Raw genomic sequence first — 16,999 nt, forward strand, 5'->3', positions numbered from 1 at the left:
GAACACATAAAATATTATATAAATGCCACATGTTGTTAAGCTTTCTGTTATGTTTCTGTACTGTGGAATATATCCAATTTCACTTGAGCCTCTATTAGCTTTCCAGTGCTAGTAAACTTTTAGCCATGGCTGAAATGTTACTGGGCATCAGTCTGTAATCCTAAGGAGAGCAAAACGGACTGCTCCTGTGCCGCTCGCCCCTCGAGGGGCGTGGGGCCAAGCCGGGCTCAGGGTCCTTATTCTCCTTCCAGGCCTCCTGGGAGCTCCTCAGTGGGACCAGTGGGAGCTGCTTTGTCAGCAGGGGAGTTGTGAGGGGTGGTGGCGAGAGGAGCTGAGGAAAAATTGTAAGTTGAGTGAGGTTTGAAGCCTTTGATCAAGAGAACAGATTTTCTGGTTGGAGGCAAAGATCTGGTAGAACTTAATTTATCTGGTGGACGTGATCCTTTTTGAAGAATTTGGGTGCAGCGAGTTGGAAAGGAGGGTGAGGGTTACTGGGTGAAGGTGGTTGGCTAGCCTGTGGAGCAAAAACTCTGAAGAACTAATGGCATTAATTTATTTGAAAGGTGAGAAATTGAGGTGGCATGGGATTGAATGGCAGGTGTAATCCTGTAACTAGGAGAGTATGTTTATCCTTGCTTACAAAATGTATATTTTTCCTATATTCTTTAGTTGTTTAATCTGTCAGTAACAAAACATGTAACAACAAGACTTATGGTGTATTGGTACTATCACAGGCCGTAAACCTTCTTGCTCCAGGGACTGCCTCTCCCAAACACCAGGGTTCGTAAGAAGGAAGATCCATCTTCTGCCTTTCTGGGAATTGTAGGACAATAGCAGTTTCTTTCTGGTCTTCTAATGTGTGATGTTGGTTTCCTTCTGACTGGGGGCACAACAACTTCCCTGATTTCAAAACCTCTCAGCACTTACAGAAGCAGGTGGGTGGATGTCTTTAAACATGACTGAAAATTTTCCAATTACTCTGCTGTAAGTGATGGAAGATGTGCAGTACAGCAGCTCTCCTGTGGTCACAGCAGTGTGGAGTTTCTCGTTTCAAGACGCTTTACAAGATGCTGAAGCTGTCTGGAAAGCTTCAAGTGTTGCAGTGTACAAATCTGCACTTAAAAGATGCTCTAGTGGAGGCTAACAAAGGCGTTTGCAGTGGGGAGTTCATTACTGAAAAGATACTTACATAACTTTCTTCCTCCTTTGTGGGATGCCTGTAACTTTTATAAAGTAAATCATGTCCTGAATGTCTTTTACAATGTCAGCAGGAGATGGGACTGAGAAATGGCCGTGATCCTGAGTATGTGGCAGTTGAGTCCAGCAGTTGCTTTGTGCTTTGTAAGAATGGGAAGGTTTAATCTGCAACCAAAGTAGCCTTTCTCCCCTACTGCTCTGATCGTTAGCTTGCGTAAGCCACAGCCTGCTGTGCTGCTTTGGAATTTGTTTGATAGCTCAGTTGTTTGGACATGATTAAAAATATAATGAATGGAATGAAGCGGTAATAAGATGAATGGCTCATAAAGGGTTTTAGTCTAAAAATATCTGTTTCAGCTTAGCTAGTATAGTGAAGACTGTGACGGCAGTCACAGAAAAGTCCGCTGCATGAATCTCTTACAAGCTTTAGTGAGCTATTGCTGAGTATGAGGCTTATGTGTCACCTTCCCTAGTTTATCTTTTACAATGGGCCCTATTTTTTTCTGCTCAAGCGTTGCTTTGACTTCCTAGCATTTCCCCTCTGAGTGCATAGCTCCAGAGAAAAGAGGTTTTACTTTTTTAGATTGAATTGCATGTCAAATAGGTGCTGTGTAAATTCTTTCCAATGACAGCATCTGAAGGGGTTGAACAGGGCTTTGCCTGGATGTGCTTTGGCTGTTTGAAGGGTTCAAGAGCTGAAGACTGTTTAGATTAAGATTTAGTGTTTTCTTAATAAAAAATGCTCAAGGTGTAAACTGGTAGTCTCAGAAGCTGGGTATTATTCTCCTCTGTGGTAGACAGGTTTAAGGAACTGTCTGTAATAAACAGATTTTGTTCCTTTGCCTTCCTCGCAGCAGCATCTGCAGTAGAGAATGTAAGGTTGGGTGGGTGAGTGTGTCTACTTCCCATACTCCCCACCTGAAGTTTAAGTAGGGTTTGCATCTTTGCCCTTAGTGAGGGTAGACTTGTCTTGCGTATAAACAGTGTAATTAAAGTAGCAGGGAAAAACAGAAGTGCAAGAAATTATTTTTGAGCTGTTTCATGTTAAATGCTCAGTGAAGTGCACTTTTTTTCCTTGTTATTTGCATGTGGGAACCTAACATGGTATTTTTGTGGTTACATGTGAACTCCTTCAATATGATCTTTCTCAGTGTAGAATTGTATGATCAGAGTCCAAACATTCAGCTTTAATATCAGTGATATGAAATTTAAACACGTGGGTTTTCCCCATGTAGTGAAACAAGATTCAGGCTAGTTCTGAGATCTTGAGGTATCTTCTTTTCTAGGTTCAGTCCCAGTCCTTTCTCTTTCCATTAATGTGCTCTGAGTGTCCTTTAAAGCAAATCTGTATCTTGTTTCCATGACAGTATTTATACAATAGATGCCTTTCTTGTAGCATGTATATATGGATTTTTCATTTGTAGCATCTCTTTGCATCAATTCCTGGTATTTTCAAGGTCTCCTTGAAGTATTTGGACCATCATACTATTCCAGATAGAACTTAAATGAGCATTTCTGCATAGATACAGGCCTAACCTTTGAGTAAAGCTTCACAGTATCTTGTCTGGGGAGAGAAGAGTGAATGAGGTGAATTTTTTCCATTTTGCTGATGAGTGAAATGGAACATTCATTGTGTGATAGGTGGTCCCTGCAGGTTTCCCTGCATCCCCCATCTTGTTTTCTTCAACTAGAAGGTGGGTTTTGTTTGGGAGAACTGGAGCTGTATACTTATGCTAATGATTGCAGTAACACTATCACATTTTTTTTTCATGAGATCTATGAATGATGGCCAGCAGCCACTGCAATTGTAGAAGAGCTAAGTAGGTGGCTGGACATTTTTGCCTCCCTCTCAAATACATATGTCAGTGCAGAGGTCTCAAAAGTGGTTGTTAGTAATCTAAACTGGCAGGCAGGCTGCGAGTGTCCCTGTAGGGCCTGTCTTGCAACTGGCCTGGCAGCTTATGAGAGGCATACAGTGCAACTCAGCCATGTCTTGTCGAAAAAGTGCATGAAATTACACCCACGTCCTTCAAGCCGCATGCTCAGATGTGACAGGCAAGTCACCTTCCAACTTAAATTCAAGATACTTACTTCAAGTGACTAGTCTTCATATCAATCAAAGAAAAACTCACTTGAGGAAGAATGCAGTGCATGGTCATTTGTTAATGTGCTTCAGTTCTGTATAGGCCTGGCGGTGTTTCTGTAATGTGCTGACGGATCTGGAAGCAGTAGATATTCTCCTATTTGCAGTAACAAAGGGACTGCAGGAGGACTCTGCAGCAGACTCCCCCTCACAGCAGGAGTGTTGACCAACACTAGATCAGGTCATCTGTGCTATTATTTAGCTGGATCTTGAAAATCTCCAGGGACAGTGTTTCTGCAGGGTCTCTGGGAAGCCCATTAACATGCTGTACTTCCCTGCTACTGAAGGATGTTTTCTTGACATCCCCTCTGAACTCTCAGGCTATGATTTTTGGCTGTTTCTTTTCTGTTGTGTTTTTTTTTTTTCTAAAACTATTCTTTCGGGCATTTCCCCTTTCACCTTCCTTGCCTGCCTTAACCTTAGCTTGCATAAATGTCCTTTTAATGTCCATTAAATAGATTGGGATGTATGAAAGAAAAAGATAGGGCAGGTCTGAGTACCCAGATCCACAATATCTACCTTTGAGTAACAGACAAGGATTTGAAATCAGAGTAAGGTCCTTGAAACCAGAATAAGCTCTTGCTTCTGAATATATTCAGGCATTGGGGAGATCCCATGTGGGTCTCAAAACTTGTTCTTTGAGATGAGTGCATGTTATTGCATAGCTTGCAAAATTATGCGTGTGGCACATTTTGCAAGATAGCCACCTGTGAATTTAGGAAACAGGTCTGAGCCCTAGGCATGTTTTTATGATATAATTAGATTGCTTTAGCTTTGTTTTCAGTGAAGAACATAAAATTACCTTCTAGATTTTTTTGCGCAGTTATGACTGCAAATTAATAATGACTCTCTAGTGCTGGAAGCAGAAGACTACCTAATTGCTACAGCAGCTCAGTGGACTCTTCCGTGGCACCATCCTTGAAATGTATTTGCTTTCTGGTTATTGATAGGAGGTGTCTGCACTGTGAGCTCAGCATTCCTGGTTGCTTTTACTGTTGACCTTTCTACTCAACGGTATAATATTTCACCTTTCCTGTTCTCGAGGGCATTTCCCCACGAACTGTGTGATTTCACTGATTAGTTAATGTACTGCTCTGTAAGGTTGATGTCCCAGTTAGTTATGCCTACAGTATTGGCCATTGTGTGGTATTGAGTAGCCAAGCTTCCTGAAGAAGTACAAAAAAGATAACTGTAAGACGGAATAAATGAGAAGGAATAAATTATGAGGACAGTTGAAAAATGAAAACAAACTAGTTTTTCCGTGCTTATTTGTGGGGGTAAGCCAGACCTTGTGTAGTTTGAGTGGAAGCTGAAGCAACTGGAAGCTGTGAATTACGGGAGTTTCTGGCCCCACTTCTGAGGAAATGGGTTATTCATGGTTTAACCTCAGTGTAGTTGTGAGCTATCTCAGTCTGTCTTGCTTGGGAAGACGAGTGGGCAGGAGCGCGGTGTGTGATCCCCAGCTGCCCCTCCAAAGGCTTCTGAAATCCAGGAGTGAGGGGTAGGAAAGATGTGTGAACGCCACTAGAAGAAAGAAAATTGAGCTGCCTGTGATGCTGGCGTGAAGACTCGGCAGGTCTGTGTGTTTGGGCACAGGGATCACACAGCGCTGTAGGTGAGACCTGGGGAGCCCCAACACTGCTGGGCTCCCAGCCGGCTCGGGCCGTGGCAGGGGCTGCTACTGCGCTGTGCTTTGATATGCGTGCTTCCAGAAAAGTGGCTGAAAAAACTGGGAGTGATATCTTGTGGTGAATGCCGTTCCTCTGCAGTGAAATATTTATTAAAACAGATGTAGCTGGCTACAATTTCTGTTTCTGGGTAATCAGCCAATAGCTAGAGAAGATCAATAAGCAGATAAACAACATGGTCTCTAAAGTTGGAAGTGGCGTTTTTTTTTTAACAGAACAAAGAGCGTTCCCTGTCCAGGGACACTCTCCAGCAAAATGCAGAGCGGATCAACACTGGCACCCAGTGTCTAGATAGAATCAGTTCAAATCTGGGTTTCCAAATCTGACACCCTTTTTTCACACTGACGCTTTGGCTTTCAGTCTTGATGCGCACAACGGAGTGAGGTGCTTAATCTGATATGGCAGCTGAACTCTCTGGGGCTGCAGTTTTAATTCTGCTTTCGTTTGGTTCCTGCAGTTGTCTTCTGATGCTGATAACCACTGCAGTATTGCTTTTTTTGGCTTGTTTCTTATGTTATAAAAAGATGCAGGTCTTTGTTTCCCTTGGAATGGTTAACCTTAGTTTGGGGAGGAAGAGAGAAAACAAATGTAAAACCACCCTCCTCCCTAGGGAAGTTTTTTCAGGTTATTCTGCAGCTCTTAAATGCCAGTTCAATGAAGCCTTTAAACATACACTGAAATCCATTCCTGCTAAGCAAAACAGTTAACCACATACTTTAAATTAAGCTTGTGTTCAAGTGTTGTTGCACTGAAAAGCAGCAGGACTAGAGCATGTTCACAAAGATAAGCACATTCTCAAGTGCCTTGCTGATTAGGCTCCTGGTGCAGGAGAGCATCCCGGGTTGGGATGGCATGTGAGGACCACTGGTTCTGGAAACTAAGCATCTGCTGACATCTAAGCATCCGCCAGCATGACGTTGTTCTTCAGGACCCAGCAAAAGGTTTCTGTAGCCAGGCTTCAGTATCTGCATCTTCGTTCTAGCCAGGCTTCCTCTGCTGTGCTCAGCAAGTAATGACGTTAATTTGAAAGTATAAATAATGAGTGGCATAAAGTCCCAAATGTTAAGGATCCCTGCTTGCTGCATCTCTGAAGATACACGGGATTGTTTGTTGCTGTATCTCCCGTGATCTTACTGCTTTGTGTTTTGAATCTTTTGCTATTTCTGTAGTGGGATGACTAAATCAAATCTAAAGTACTCTTCTCTCAGCTTACGTTGGAAGTTGCATGGAAGTTGCTGTAACACATTCCAGGAAGGTAAATTGAAAACTGAAAATGAATTTTCCAGAAAAGCCCTAGAACTACTGGTACAAAGAAGATGGATGATGAACCATTCTGGTCTGTTATTATCCAAAAGTAACTATCTGGCTGTTTCTTAGTGAACAAAGAAATATTAGAGGGAAAAAATAGTTTCCATTTAGCTTTATCTCTGTTGGCTGTACTAGAAATGAATCATGACATTAAAAAGGATAAAACAAAATGAAAAAGATACCATTTATTTCCTTTTCTGTAGCACACACTGGACACTTATTCTGAAGGTTAAAAGTCATCTGAGCTGAAACAGATTGCACTAAAACACCAGTCAAAGATATTGGAGAGTCATGGAGTATCCCTGTGGTACTTGGCCCGCAAGTTAAGGACGAAAAGGGAGAGGAAATTGGTTTGTGTGGGTCTCCCCCTCCCATTGGAGTTCACATTTGTGCTGGCCAAAGGTGTGCTGTCTGTGCTGTGCATGGGTGTTTCAGTTAATTTTTGAGGCTGTGATGGAAATCTTTGAGATGCTGTCCTTAAAGAATCTGTTTTTCTCCTTGAATTTCTAGGAAGGTAACAAATATAGTGCAGATTGCCTTCTGAGTGAAGTATCACTCTGCCCAGCCTGAATCTCTAGCAGAAGAGACCCTTCTGTTGATTTGCTTGGATGTCTTGACTTCCAACCCCCACTAGATTCTGGAAGTGCAGGAAAATGGAAAGAAGAGTTAAAAAAACATAGTGGAGATTAATTTGGAAATGAGTGTGCAGTGATGACTGGGCCAAGTAGTTTAGGTCAATGGTTTTGTTATTTTGCTTGGTCTATGTAGCATCCTTTCATTCGGATTTATAAATTATTCCTGCTGCAATAACTGTATTCAGGAGCTATAAGTGTCTGCTCTGGCATGGCTTGCTTTCTTTTTTTTTTTATTAGAGATGAAAATTAGTTGGGAATGAGGAGATAATGTATGGCCTCATGTCATAAAAGTTGCACTCCTTGATAAGATTTCAAGGTTAGAACAATGATAGCATTGAAATATCTGTTGTAAACTACCATAAATAATTCAAGCAATAAAAATGCTTCTTTTAGCTATGTAAATAGGGTAATAGACTGGAATGCAGTATCTAGATGTATTAAATGTTGGGGTTATTTTATATTTGAACAATATAAACAGAGAAAATGGAGCTGAAGATTAATTTGAATAGGAAACGGGGGATTTCTCTTCGGAATGGTGGGCAAGCTAGGGATGGATTTGAGTTTGTTTTGTTTGAAAGTACCTGAATTGGTAAGGTAACTCCAATGTACCGATGCGATGAGCAAGAAGAGAAACATATCTCTGCTTTTTTTTTTTCTTTGCCTTTTTTTCTCCTGACAAAAAGAGCTATGGGGTTTTCGGAAGGGCTGATGTAAGTAGGCTGAATGCGTTTTGATGGTGGGATGCTGTCCAAGGATGCGTTGGGTCGCATCTAATGACTTAAAAACTACTAATTAATTTTGAATGAACTAGAACAAGGAGACATGGCTTGAAAAGTACTAGGTTTTGAAAACTGCTGATTTTGAAAACGTCCAGTGTGGTAATCCTGGGCAAGGAGATGAGAAAAGTTGGGAACAGCCTGGTGAGCCTGTTGAAAATGGCAGAAAGAAATGGGGTTAAAAAAGTCAGTGAATGGTATGAAGCTTCTGATACAGATCAGCAATTCTGGTAGCTCTTTAGCTGCTCTTTAGCAGCTCACAGGAATGGATGGTGGAAACTTCTCTAATGTGTTGTTTCCGTTTCCAATTTGTTCAGTTAATTTTAAAGCAACACACTATGAAATCTGTGAGGCACCTCTGGCCTTTTACTAATAGATTTGGATATAAAGTTTACAAAGGGTAACTCCATGAGGGAAATGCATCTTCATTGCTCTATAAAAGCTACGTAGCACACAAGACCTTGAATGATGCTCCCAGGGTAAGATGAAGCATGAGAGGTAAGTCAGTGGAGCGTGTGTGGGTTCCAAAGGATGGGACGAAAGGAGCCCAAGCTGAAAGGCAAGAGAAAACAAAAAAGGAGAGAAAGTTTGGAGCAGAAGGAAGTTAAGTTGGGCAGAGCTTGGTATTACGCCCTACAGGTTTCTTTTTGAAGAGTAAGTGGATTTGAAAGATAGGTTGAAAACTGCAGGGAGTGGGAGAGTTCTAGGTTTTGGTGGATTTATTCCTGGCTGATGTTTTCCATGTCCTGACACTTCATAGTTCTTTGCTGAAAAGGTGACATTTCTGCCTTACCCTCGGATCATCCTATCTCCTGTTACCTCTTAAGACAGTTGTAGCTGCAGTTCTCACCTGACCTCCTCTCCAGAGATCAATTAAGGGTCTGGTTCTATTTGTGTCTGTGCTGGCAATTAACACCAGACCCGCTAGTGTGTCATCTCAGGGAGTGGGGTCTCCAGGGCAGTATATCTGGGTAGCCCTTGGTACAGTGATGTTTGAGGTATGTTGAGGAGCTCTCCAGATGCAACTGCAATAGAATAATCCTATTTCCTTTCCTCTGTCAGAAAATAAGATAACGGTTTGGCAGCTGTTCAAATCAAGACAAATAAAATAAACTGCTCTAAATTCATCGTGGAAAGAAACAGACTTAGCTACAAAATGACTAACAGGACCTTCTATTCATCTGTACAAATCTGGTCTGTGGCTGCATTCATTTCCATACAATCACTGGAAAATATTATGTTGATTGCTGGGAACAAAGCTTTTATGGGGAGGAAAAAAATCCATGCTACTAATCTACAGTGGAATTGGTAAATGGGTAAGACAAAGCTTTAATAATATTATTCTGTGCGACATCTGATGTAAATAATACAGTTCTATTAATCTCTCAAGCAATCAGAGAGTCTGGCTGTTAGAGGCAGCCAAGTATGAGCAATAATATTATCTCTTCTTGGGAATGTTGGAGTAGAATCACAAATCCATTGCTGTGAACGGTTGCTGCACCAGCTCAGGGGGTCCCACTCAGCAGTGGAACAAAGGCACGGACTTCCCGTGCCGGGTGAACCGGTCAGGGGGTTTACGAGGACATCTGCAGACTCTGCACCCCAGGTGTTTGGACTCCCACCTTGCAATCTGCTGTAGGGGTTTTGTGAAGCTGTGCTTTCTCGGGGAGCAGAGATGTTGTGTCCTTTGACTCTCTTCCTTGCTTGGTAGGCGAAGGTGGGCTTCATCAGCTCGTGTTTGGGGACTGACCAAATTAATCTTTGGCACAAGTGTCTCAAGGGCATGACTGACAGCAGATCCTCACACGGGCAGCTCTATCTGCTGCTTGTGCTGAAAAATCAGGTCTCACCAATTCCTGCAGCAACTCCACTGAATTCAAAGCAATCAAGGAGTTAATGTTGCTTCCTCCAAAAGCATGTGCGCGTTGTCTGTCCTGTAACAAGATATTAGTTAAGGCAGCCAAATGAAGCAGAATTTTTAAATGAGATCCTGTTTTTCAAGTATGATTTTAAGATATGATGCAGGTCGGGGTAGTCTGATTCTTCACAGTTCATTAAGTAGAGAGCAGCTAGTGTTAGAGATTGACTTTTAAAAATGATAGATTTTTATTTATAGCAAAGTTCTAGTCATTAATTTTAAAGGAAGGAAGCAAAAAGCAGGAATGGGTTCATTTTTTTTACAAAAAGTGACATTGGTAATTTAATTAAATTGGGGTTTTGAGTATCATTACAGAAAATGAAACATTAGTTCTACACTGCTTTTCAACCCATCTGACGTATTTGATAGCATCCCCCCGCTTACGAAACCTGCGTGGTCATTAATATTTCTATGTGAAAGTTGCTGCTGAACTTCCCAGCTCTAGGCGCTTTGTGGAAGGATGTAAATAGTACTTTTTAGGGAAAGAGCAAAGGGAAGAAATCTTGTCTGTCAGAGCTTATACCTGTACCCGCATTGCGTGGGGAGACCGGAGCCCAGCGCTGTGTCCCCGGGGTGCTGGCTGTGCTCTCCTGGGGCTCTGGGAGACGCTGCTCCTCTGCACGCAGATGTGTGGTGAGAGCTTGCAGTCACAGCAGGAAATAAAAGAAAAAAAAGAAACTGAGGCAGTGCAGGAATCAAGATGTACATGCCATTAAAATTAATCAATTTTAAGGAGGTAAGGTTACATTTAATCTGGGTTAACTAGAAAACAAGGTAGTCTGTCTGGATCCAGGAAGCCTAATCCTATATTCATTACGGATTAGTCTTTCATTTCCCTCGCTGTGAGGAATACTGTCTGCGTCTCTCTGTAGAGAGCCCTCGTAGGGTACCCGAACCCTGCTCCGAGGAGGCAGCCGGGGCTGCTGGCGGGGGAAGGCCTGTACTGGAGCCAGAGCAGGGCGGTTTCAAATCCCGATCCTACAGCACTGTCCCACGGCAGGACGGAAAGGTGTAGTGTCTCTGCATCAGTTAGTGTCAGGGATTTATGTTTCATTTCACATGTTTACGCACAATTTTGGTTGTATTTTATTCTGTTGCATGCAGTGTATACTAGCATATCATTTTCCTTCTAATCTTCCTCTTTTCCTTGGCAGAGCTGCAGACTAACCCTCCCTTTGCTTGCAGAAATTCATCTGGTTTTGTTTGTGCCCCTGACAAAATTGTTTCCAATGATAAACCATCACTCAGCTTTGAATGACCATGTTTTCATTCCTCTGATGTTTCAGCCTTAATGAAAAAGAACTATAATACAAGATGCTACACAAGGGCCTGATTCAAATTTGATTAAGTCATTCTTAGTCTTGGTTGTCTTCACTGGGTTTTATGTTGGGCTCTAAAACCGTGATTTGAGTGGATCTTTCTGGAGTGGCTTATGGGAACCCGCCGAGTTTTAAATTTTCTGAACCTGCTTTACAGAGGCATTGGTTAAGGATTTACTAGCATTTTAGCTGCAACTTCTCTGTCTTACATTCAAGTATCCCATATTCTTTCTGATGCAAACTTTTGCTGGACTGTAGTTTGCCTTCAGTTGGAGCTGGATCCAACTGCATTGTTCAGAGTCCAGTTTGATGCATATGTGTGAAATCTGGATTAAACACACAGTGCAATGAAGTATGAATCCTGGTGGGCTGAAATGTTGCTCTTTTTGTCTAGGCGGTAGTTGCTAATTACAGGTTTTGCTGTCTTCTGTGTGGTTCTAAGGCATAACACAAGGCTGCTTATGGTGCAGGGGCCTTTGAGGTGCCTAGCGAAGGTCTGTTGAAAAATGTTTTTTCAAACAGGAATGTAATCTCTGGATTCTAATAAACTACAATTGTGTTAAGTAGAACTGCAGGGGGGCATAGGAAAGAGGGATGCTTTGCTTTAGAAACTGCTAAAACTGGTCGGGAAGGAGGGGATCTTGTTTCTGACTCAATGGCTTGGGGATTGATTTTTGCTTCTTTACATATACTCAGTAGAAATGGTACTTCGGTGTGAACTGTAACTGGCCTAATGAATTCTGCAATCCAGAAGGGTAAGTTTTGTGGTTATTTGCTCTTCACATTTTAAGTGCTGCATTTACTTTGAGACGAGCCTTCCCTCTGGATTCTTCACCTGACAGCTCTGTTACAATGCACTGTCCCTAACCAGAAGCAACTTTCTTTGGCAGTTCTACCAAGTCACACGTGCGGAAATCCAGGAAGGCTGCAGAATGGAATTCAGCAAGGGACAACGTTCAGCATCGGGGACAAAGTGAGATACAGCTGTAATCCAGGCTTCTTTCTGGAAGGACATGCGTTGCTCACATGCCATGCCAATTCGGAAAGCGGTGCTTCCTGGGATTTTCCTCTCCCCTTCTGCAGAGGTAAAGTGCCCTCTTTTCATCTGGAACAAGCCACAATGAAACAGGATTTAATGAGCTATTTGGGGTTGGGAAAAACTTCATGGACTGTAAGCTCGATTTAAAAGACTTGAAAACTAAACATGATGTAGTTAATATTGAGGTTCCTTTTTATTGGATTCCTTAAAGCTGCTAGGGTTTGAGTGAATAATAGGGAGGTTATGAAGTGCTCAAAGTATTCAAAATGCCATGCACAGCTACTTTAACTTCAATTTCTTTGTCTAAAAGGGAGGGGGAAGCAGGAGTATTACCGTAAGATAAGGCACCTACCCAAGACTATGCAGGTTTTCTAGATCAAACACTAGAAAATGAGACTGGATTTTCTGCTTTCTGCAATGTCAAGCTGGCTTCCCTCGTGGCACGTTCCACAGTGATTCTGGTGCTTTTCCTGTAAAGAAATGTGAGTCTGTGCAGAGTGCTGATGTGCTCCGGGTTGCTGGCAGCAGGGCCGGCAGCCTCAGACAGGGGATGCTATATGGGAGGTAAAATCTGGCCTTTGTTTGAAAAGGCTGGCCAGCTTTCCTGCAAGCCCTTTTGGGGTAGGGAAACTTAGATTCCTTTATCAGTATAGAGAGCTTCTTCATAATTCTCTGGGGCCACAAGGGACTAGAGAGTCTGTAAATATACAAGTGTCTGCGTTGTTATACCAAAACAGTTGCTGCTACTTTGAAGTCTTTTCCCCTCAATTCTTTGTGTACTTCAGCAGAGCATCTTATATTGATTCTTTTTATTGACTCTGCTTGTGCAATCAATCAGCAGTTCTAAGCTGTAGCATAAATCTTGAATTTAAAGCGAGCAAATATTGTCTGCTTGGTGTGTTTTTAATGCTTGCTTGAATGAGTTACACGGCAGTAATAAGTGCTACTTAGGTAAGTGTACAAGAAATACACTACTGTTTTGGGGCCAAGGGCTTTATATCCCTGAAGGAGTGGTTCATACACCAAACTGACAGTGGAGAGGGACAGCTATCATTGCCATTTTAGTATGATCAGTTATGATTCTTTGCTTTTCCTTTGAATTAGGACTCTCGTTGTAACCTTTTTAAATTTTTTTTTTCTAATTTCACTGGAAGTGTGTGCAGGAAAAACATTCACTGTAATTCAACTTTGAGAGTATGCAAAGTGATATCCTTTCTAGAAGAGAAGGAAGTTACTTGCATCAATGGACCAGTGTTTCCTCCAGTCTGATAGCATTTCTCTAATAGCAGCCTTCCTTTGGAGGAAGGCAGTATCTTCTTGCTCTGCTATCATTCAGATGTTTTTGTAGTAGACCCCAATAAGGGAGGGATTAACTTCTGACCTGAGCAGGTGTTGAAGTCGAGGGTTGGCATCACTGCAATTTTTGTGATCCCTGCTGCAGATAGAGTGAAAGGCTATTTTTGCGTTTTTGTCTCAAACTGCCAAACTCGCTTTTAATTTTAACACCACCGTTTCAATCTTGAATCCAACAATGATGGTGGCATCTGATATACTTCAGAATAGAGGAATATTCAATTCTTGGTATTTGCTTTAGTGCTGTGTGAATTGCTCTGATGGTAGCAAAATATGTGCTGGTTCAGCTGCACTTGTGTAGCAATGTGCCTGCAGGTTCCTGGAGGTAGCCACTCCTTTTTAATAGATTTGCTCCTGATCCTTCAAGACTTTTCCTCAAGTAAAACTCCCAAGGCGTTTTTTGGAGGTAGGAACCAGAAATCTTCTCGTGTGACATTTATATCTTGTTCCAGGGAGGTGGAAAGTAGCGAAGACAGTCTGCAAATTGACTTGCTGCATTTGAAAACCAGCCGCACTCCTTCTACCATAAGTAGGTTTTCAGCAGTCAGACATTCATGCTTGGCTGATTAACTGGTGACACAGCCTTCAGTCTTTGCAAGGGGCGAGAAGATTTGCGTACTGACAAAAAGGTTTACGCCTTCTTCTGCAGGGAAAATAACGTTTTCAAAACTGTTGCCTGAAGAAGAATATATATATTTCCTTGAGAGAGAAAAGATCTTTGTGGCCTGTGTCGCTTATGATTAATGCTGTTAATGTTGGCTTGGTGGTAATTGGCATCTGAAAGTTTGTTAAATATATTTGTATTTATTTTTTATTTTCTAACTTAAGTTGGACATGGGTCATGCTGCTGGGTTAGTTCCTGACAAATCGAGATGAAAGGTTCCCTCTAGCTGAGCAGATGTTAAAATCTTGGGAGCTGCTGTCTTGGGAATAGACTTGCCTAATGTCACTGCAAAGGACAGTGTTAGGTTTGGGGACTGTGCCCTTTCCTTCTTCCCCTCCTCTCCAGTATAATGGCAGAGGTATGAGCCAAGTGTTGAAAACAGTGTAAGTTCCTACCATGGTAATCAATATCCTCTGCTGGTTTCTTTATGCTCTTTCCTTTGTGCTTGTCTTCTGCTTTGTAACATCCTTTTCTATATATTGGTAGCTTTGTCTCTATTCCAGTCTTCATGCATTGAAATAATCGAAGATGCAAAGAAATGCATGGTAGAAAAGAATGAGAGACAAAGGTGTTTGAGAGGATGTGCCAGGACAGCAACACTTTGAAGAAGTGCTGTGGCTCAGCTGCTTTTTCTTCATAGGAGTTGTCTGCACTCCCTTTACCCAATTCTCAGTTTCGAAGTACAGTTTTGTTTTTTTTCAAAGGACAAGTGTAATCTCAGTGAGAAAAGAATGTAGGAAGGAATTCCAGATGCAGGAAGAATGGCTTGGTGAAATGTGTCTTTGCGGAGCTAGTGAAAGTAGCTAGTGCTGCAGCTCGCCAGTGGTTTTGAAAGCACAGTTATATCAAAATTGATTCTTGGACTCTGAGCTAAAAGAGACTATAAATTCAGCCTGCACAGACTCTGCTCTGGTGAGTTATGTTTCTGCTTGCGTGGCAGGAAGGATTAAAACTGCGGTGACCTCATTCAGGGAGCACCAAAGCAGCAGCGAATGACATCTCTGTGCTGATTTGCAGAGTAGGAGAACACGGAACTGGGTGGCAGCTGTGGCTGCCCAGAAGAGAAGCTTGGCTGTGCCTGGTAGACCATGTGTAACTCGGAAATTTGCCTCGAGGAGTGAAAGTCCTCAGCGAGTCTGGGTCAGACTGTAAAATCTGGACTAAGCTGACATTTATCCCATCTCTATAATGTGTGTCAGAAATGTCTGGAATGGTTTCCTTATTGCATCTTGTGTGCTTTTACACGCTTTCTGCACAATTGTTCTGTATTCACAGAATGAAATGAGGCCTGGTACTTAATGTAAATGGGGCCTTAAGCTGAGTCCTACAAGTCTAGCTGTATTTTTACCTTGACAGTTGGCATGCTGGAAGCAAAACCCCAGCAGGCTTGGAATGCTGTCCTCTGTTCTGCTGCAGCCAAGGAAGGAAGTACCCTCAGCTGGACCTGGGTCAGTTAATTTCAAATAAAGTGGAATGGTGCATTTGAAGCACCAAAAGAATATCTGGAAACATCAGAATCTGTTCTGTAAAGCGCTTTCATGCATGTGGAGAGAAGTCTTGCCCAGATCGTTTGCTGAATTTAAGTAGAGCTGATAGGTTTATGATTCTGGTAGGCGGTTGAGTAAAAATTCAGTAAGCCAGCTGAAAAGTTGAGAACATTTGCGAAGCTACATTTTAAGCGTATCAAATATGCATAATCTCATTAAGTGGCCTGTCTTACTATAACTCAAACAGCTGCTTAGGCTGCACTGTGCCCAAAATAGTTGAAAGGCTGTTCAAGAAGATTTTAGAAGATTGTAGAATGTGTTTAAACAGTAACAACCTCTACCAATTTAGGAAGTGTGTATTTAGAGGTGGATGGGAAGGGAATACATTTTCTATTAAACACCTTTTGCAATGAAAAATTTTGAAGGAATTTAAATTAAAACTCCCCTTTTAATAAAAAAAAGCCAAAACCACCATACCTTTGGCTAGATCTTCGGCTACTGTAAGTTAGCTTAGTCCTGTAAAAAGAAAAATGTAGTTCCCTTGTTTAAGAATTCTAATACAGCATTGAGTCAAAATTCTTTAGCCTATTTCTCCATCCCCGCCTTTCAGTACAAGAACAACTTCAATAGACCAGATCCAGCCTCAGACTTCCCAGACCCCAATAGTAAATGTGGCTGAGAACTTGCCAATAGGAATTGCTTCTTCAAAATCCTTGTTGCATTTGCTCTTGTGTGTGTGTGTTTAAGGGCTCTGTGTAGACCCGAGCTGCACGAATGCATGATCACAGTGAGAAGCAAGTGTTTGGCCAAGAGCACCTATGCCCTTGAGAGTGGTGTTCGCATACAGAGGCTGGATTGCTTGAAGATGTCTCATGGCAGCGGTGCAGGCCCTTATTTGCAAAGGAACTTCGAATGGTTGCCTAGGGCCAATAGCAGCCAGGCAACAATAATGTTTAACATCTTATGTCGGAGAGAGCTGCCTCTCTGGAGGTAAATGTATTTTAAGAATAAATTGCCCTTTCAGATCCCTGTGCATTGCTGAAGCAGCTAATGACCTTACTCCTGCTCTGTCTGTCTTGCTGCTAGGCATGTGGTCTGGGAGTTTGCTTTCTAAGAACCTTTTTTGCATCTATTTCTTTCTAGCATCTGCAAGGGCACTTATTCATGAGAAATCAAATTTGAACATACCGGTAAACTGGTGAATTGTGCTTATCCCGTTTGACTAGAATCCATTCATCCTCTAAAAAGCATTCTCATTCTGTCTGTCAGAGGGAAGGGTTTGGAAGTGGCCCTTCTACTTTTTGCATGGACCTTCTTTGGAGGTGTCACTGTGAACGTTGTGTATGATGCATTGAAGTTTGAAGGATTTCCTGGTGCTTGGACTAGATGAGAGATCTTTCAGCCTAAATTTATTGATGATTATAACTGCGCTTCAGCGTCCATGCATAACTTTAGTTCACTGAGAATACGAT

At 42.1% G+C, this 16,999-nt stretch overlaps 1 protein-coding gene across 1 annotated transcript in view; it reads left to right on the forward strand.

Annotated features, from left to right (window-relative positions):
* The window catches only part of CSMD2 (CUB and Sushi multiple domains 2), a 307,900-nt gene that overhangs the window by 67,531 nt on the left and 223,370 nt on the right, over positions 1–16,999 (forward strand). The window contains 1 exon segment of the mRNA XM_075173206.1: positions 11,875–12,069. Within this exon segment, the coding sequence (XP_075029307.1) occupies positions 11,875–12,069 (195 nt within the window).

This window comes from Calonectris borealis, chromosome 25 (genome assembly GCF_964195595.1).
Source record: "Calonectris borealis chromosome 25, bCalBor7.hap1.2, whole genome shotgun sequence".
Taxonomy (NCBI): domain Eukaryota; kingdom Metazoa; phylum Chordata; class Aves; order Procellariiformes; family Procellariidae; genus Calonectris; species Calonectris borealis.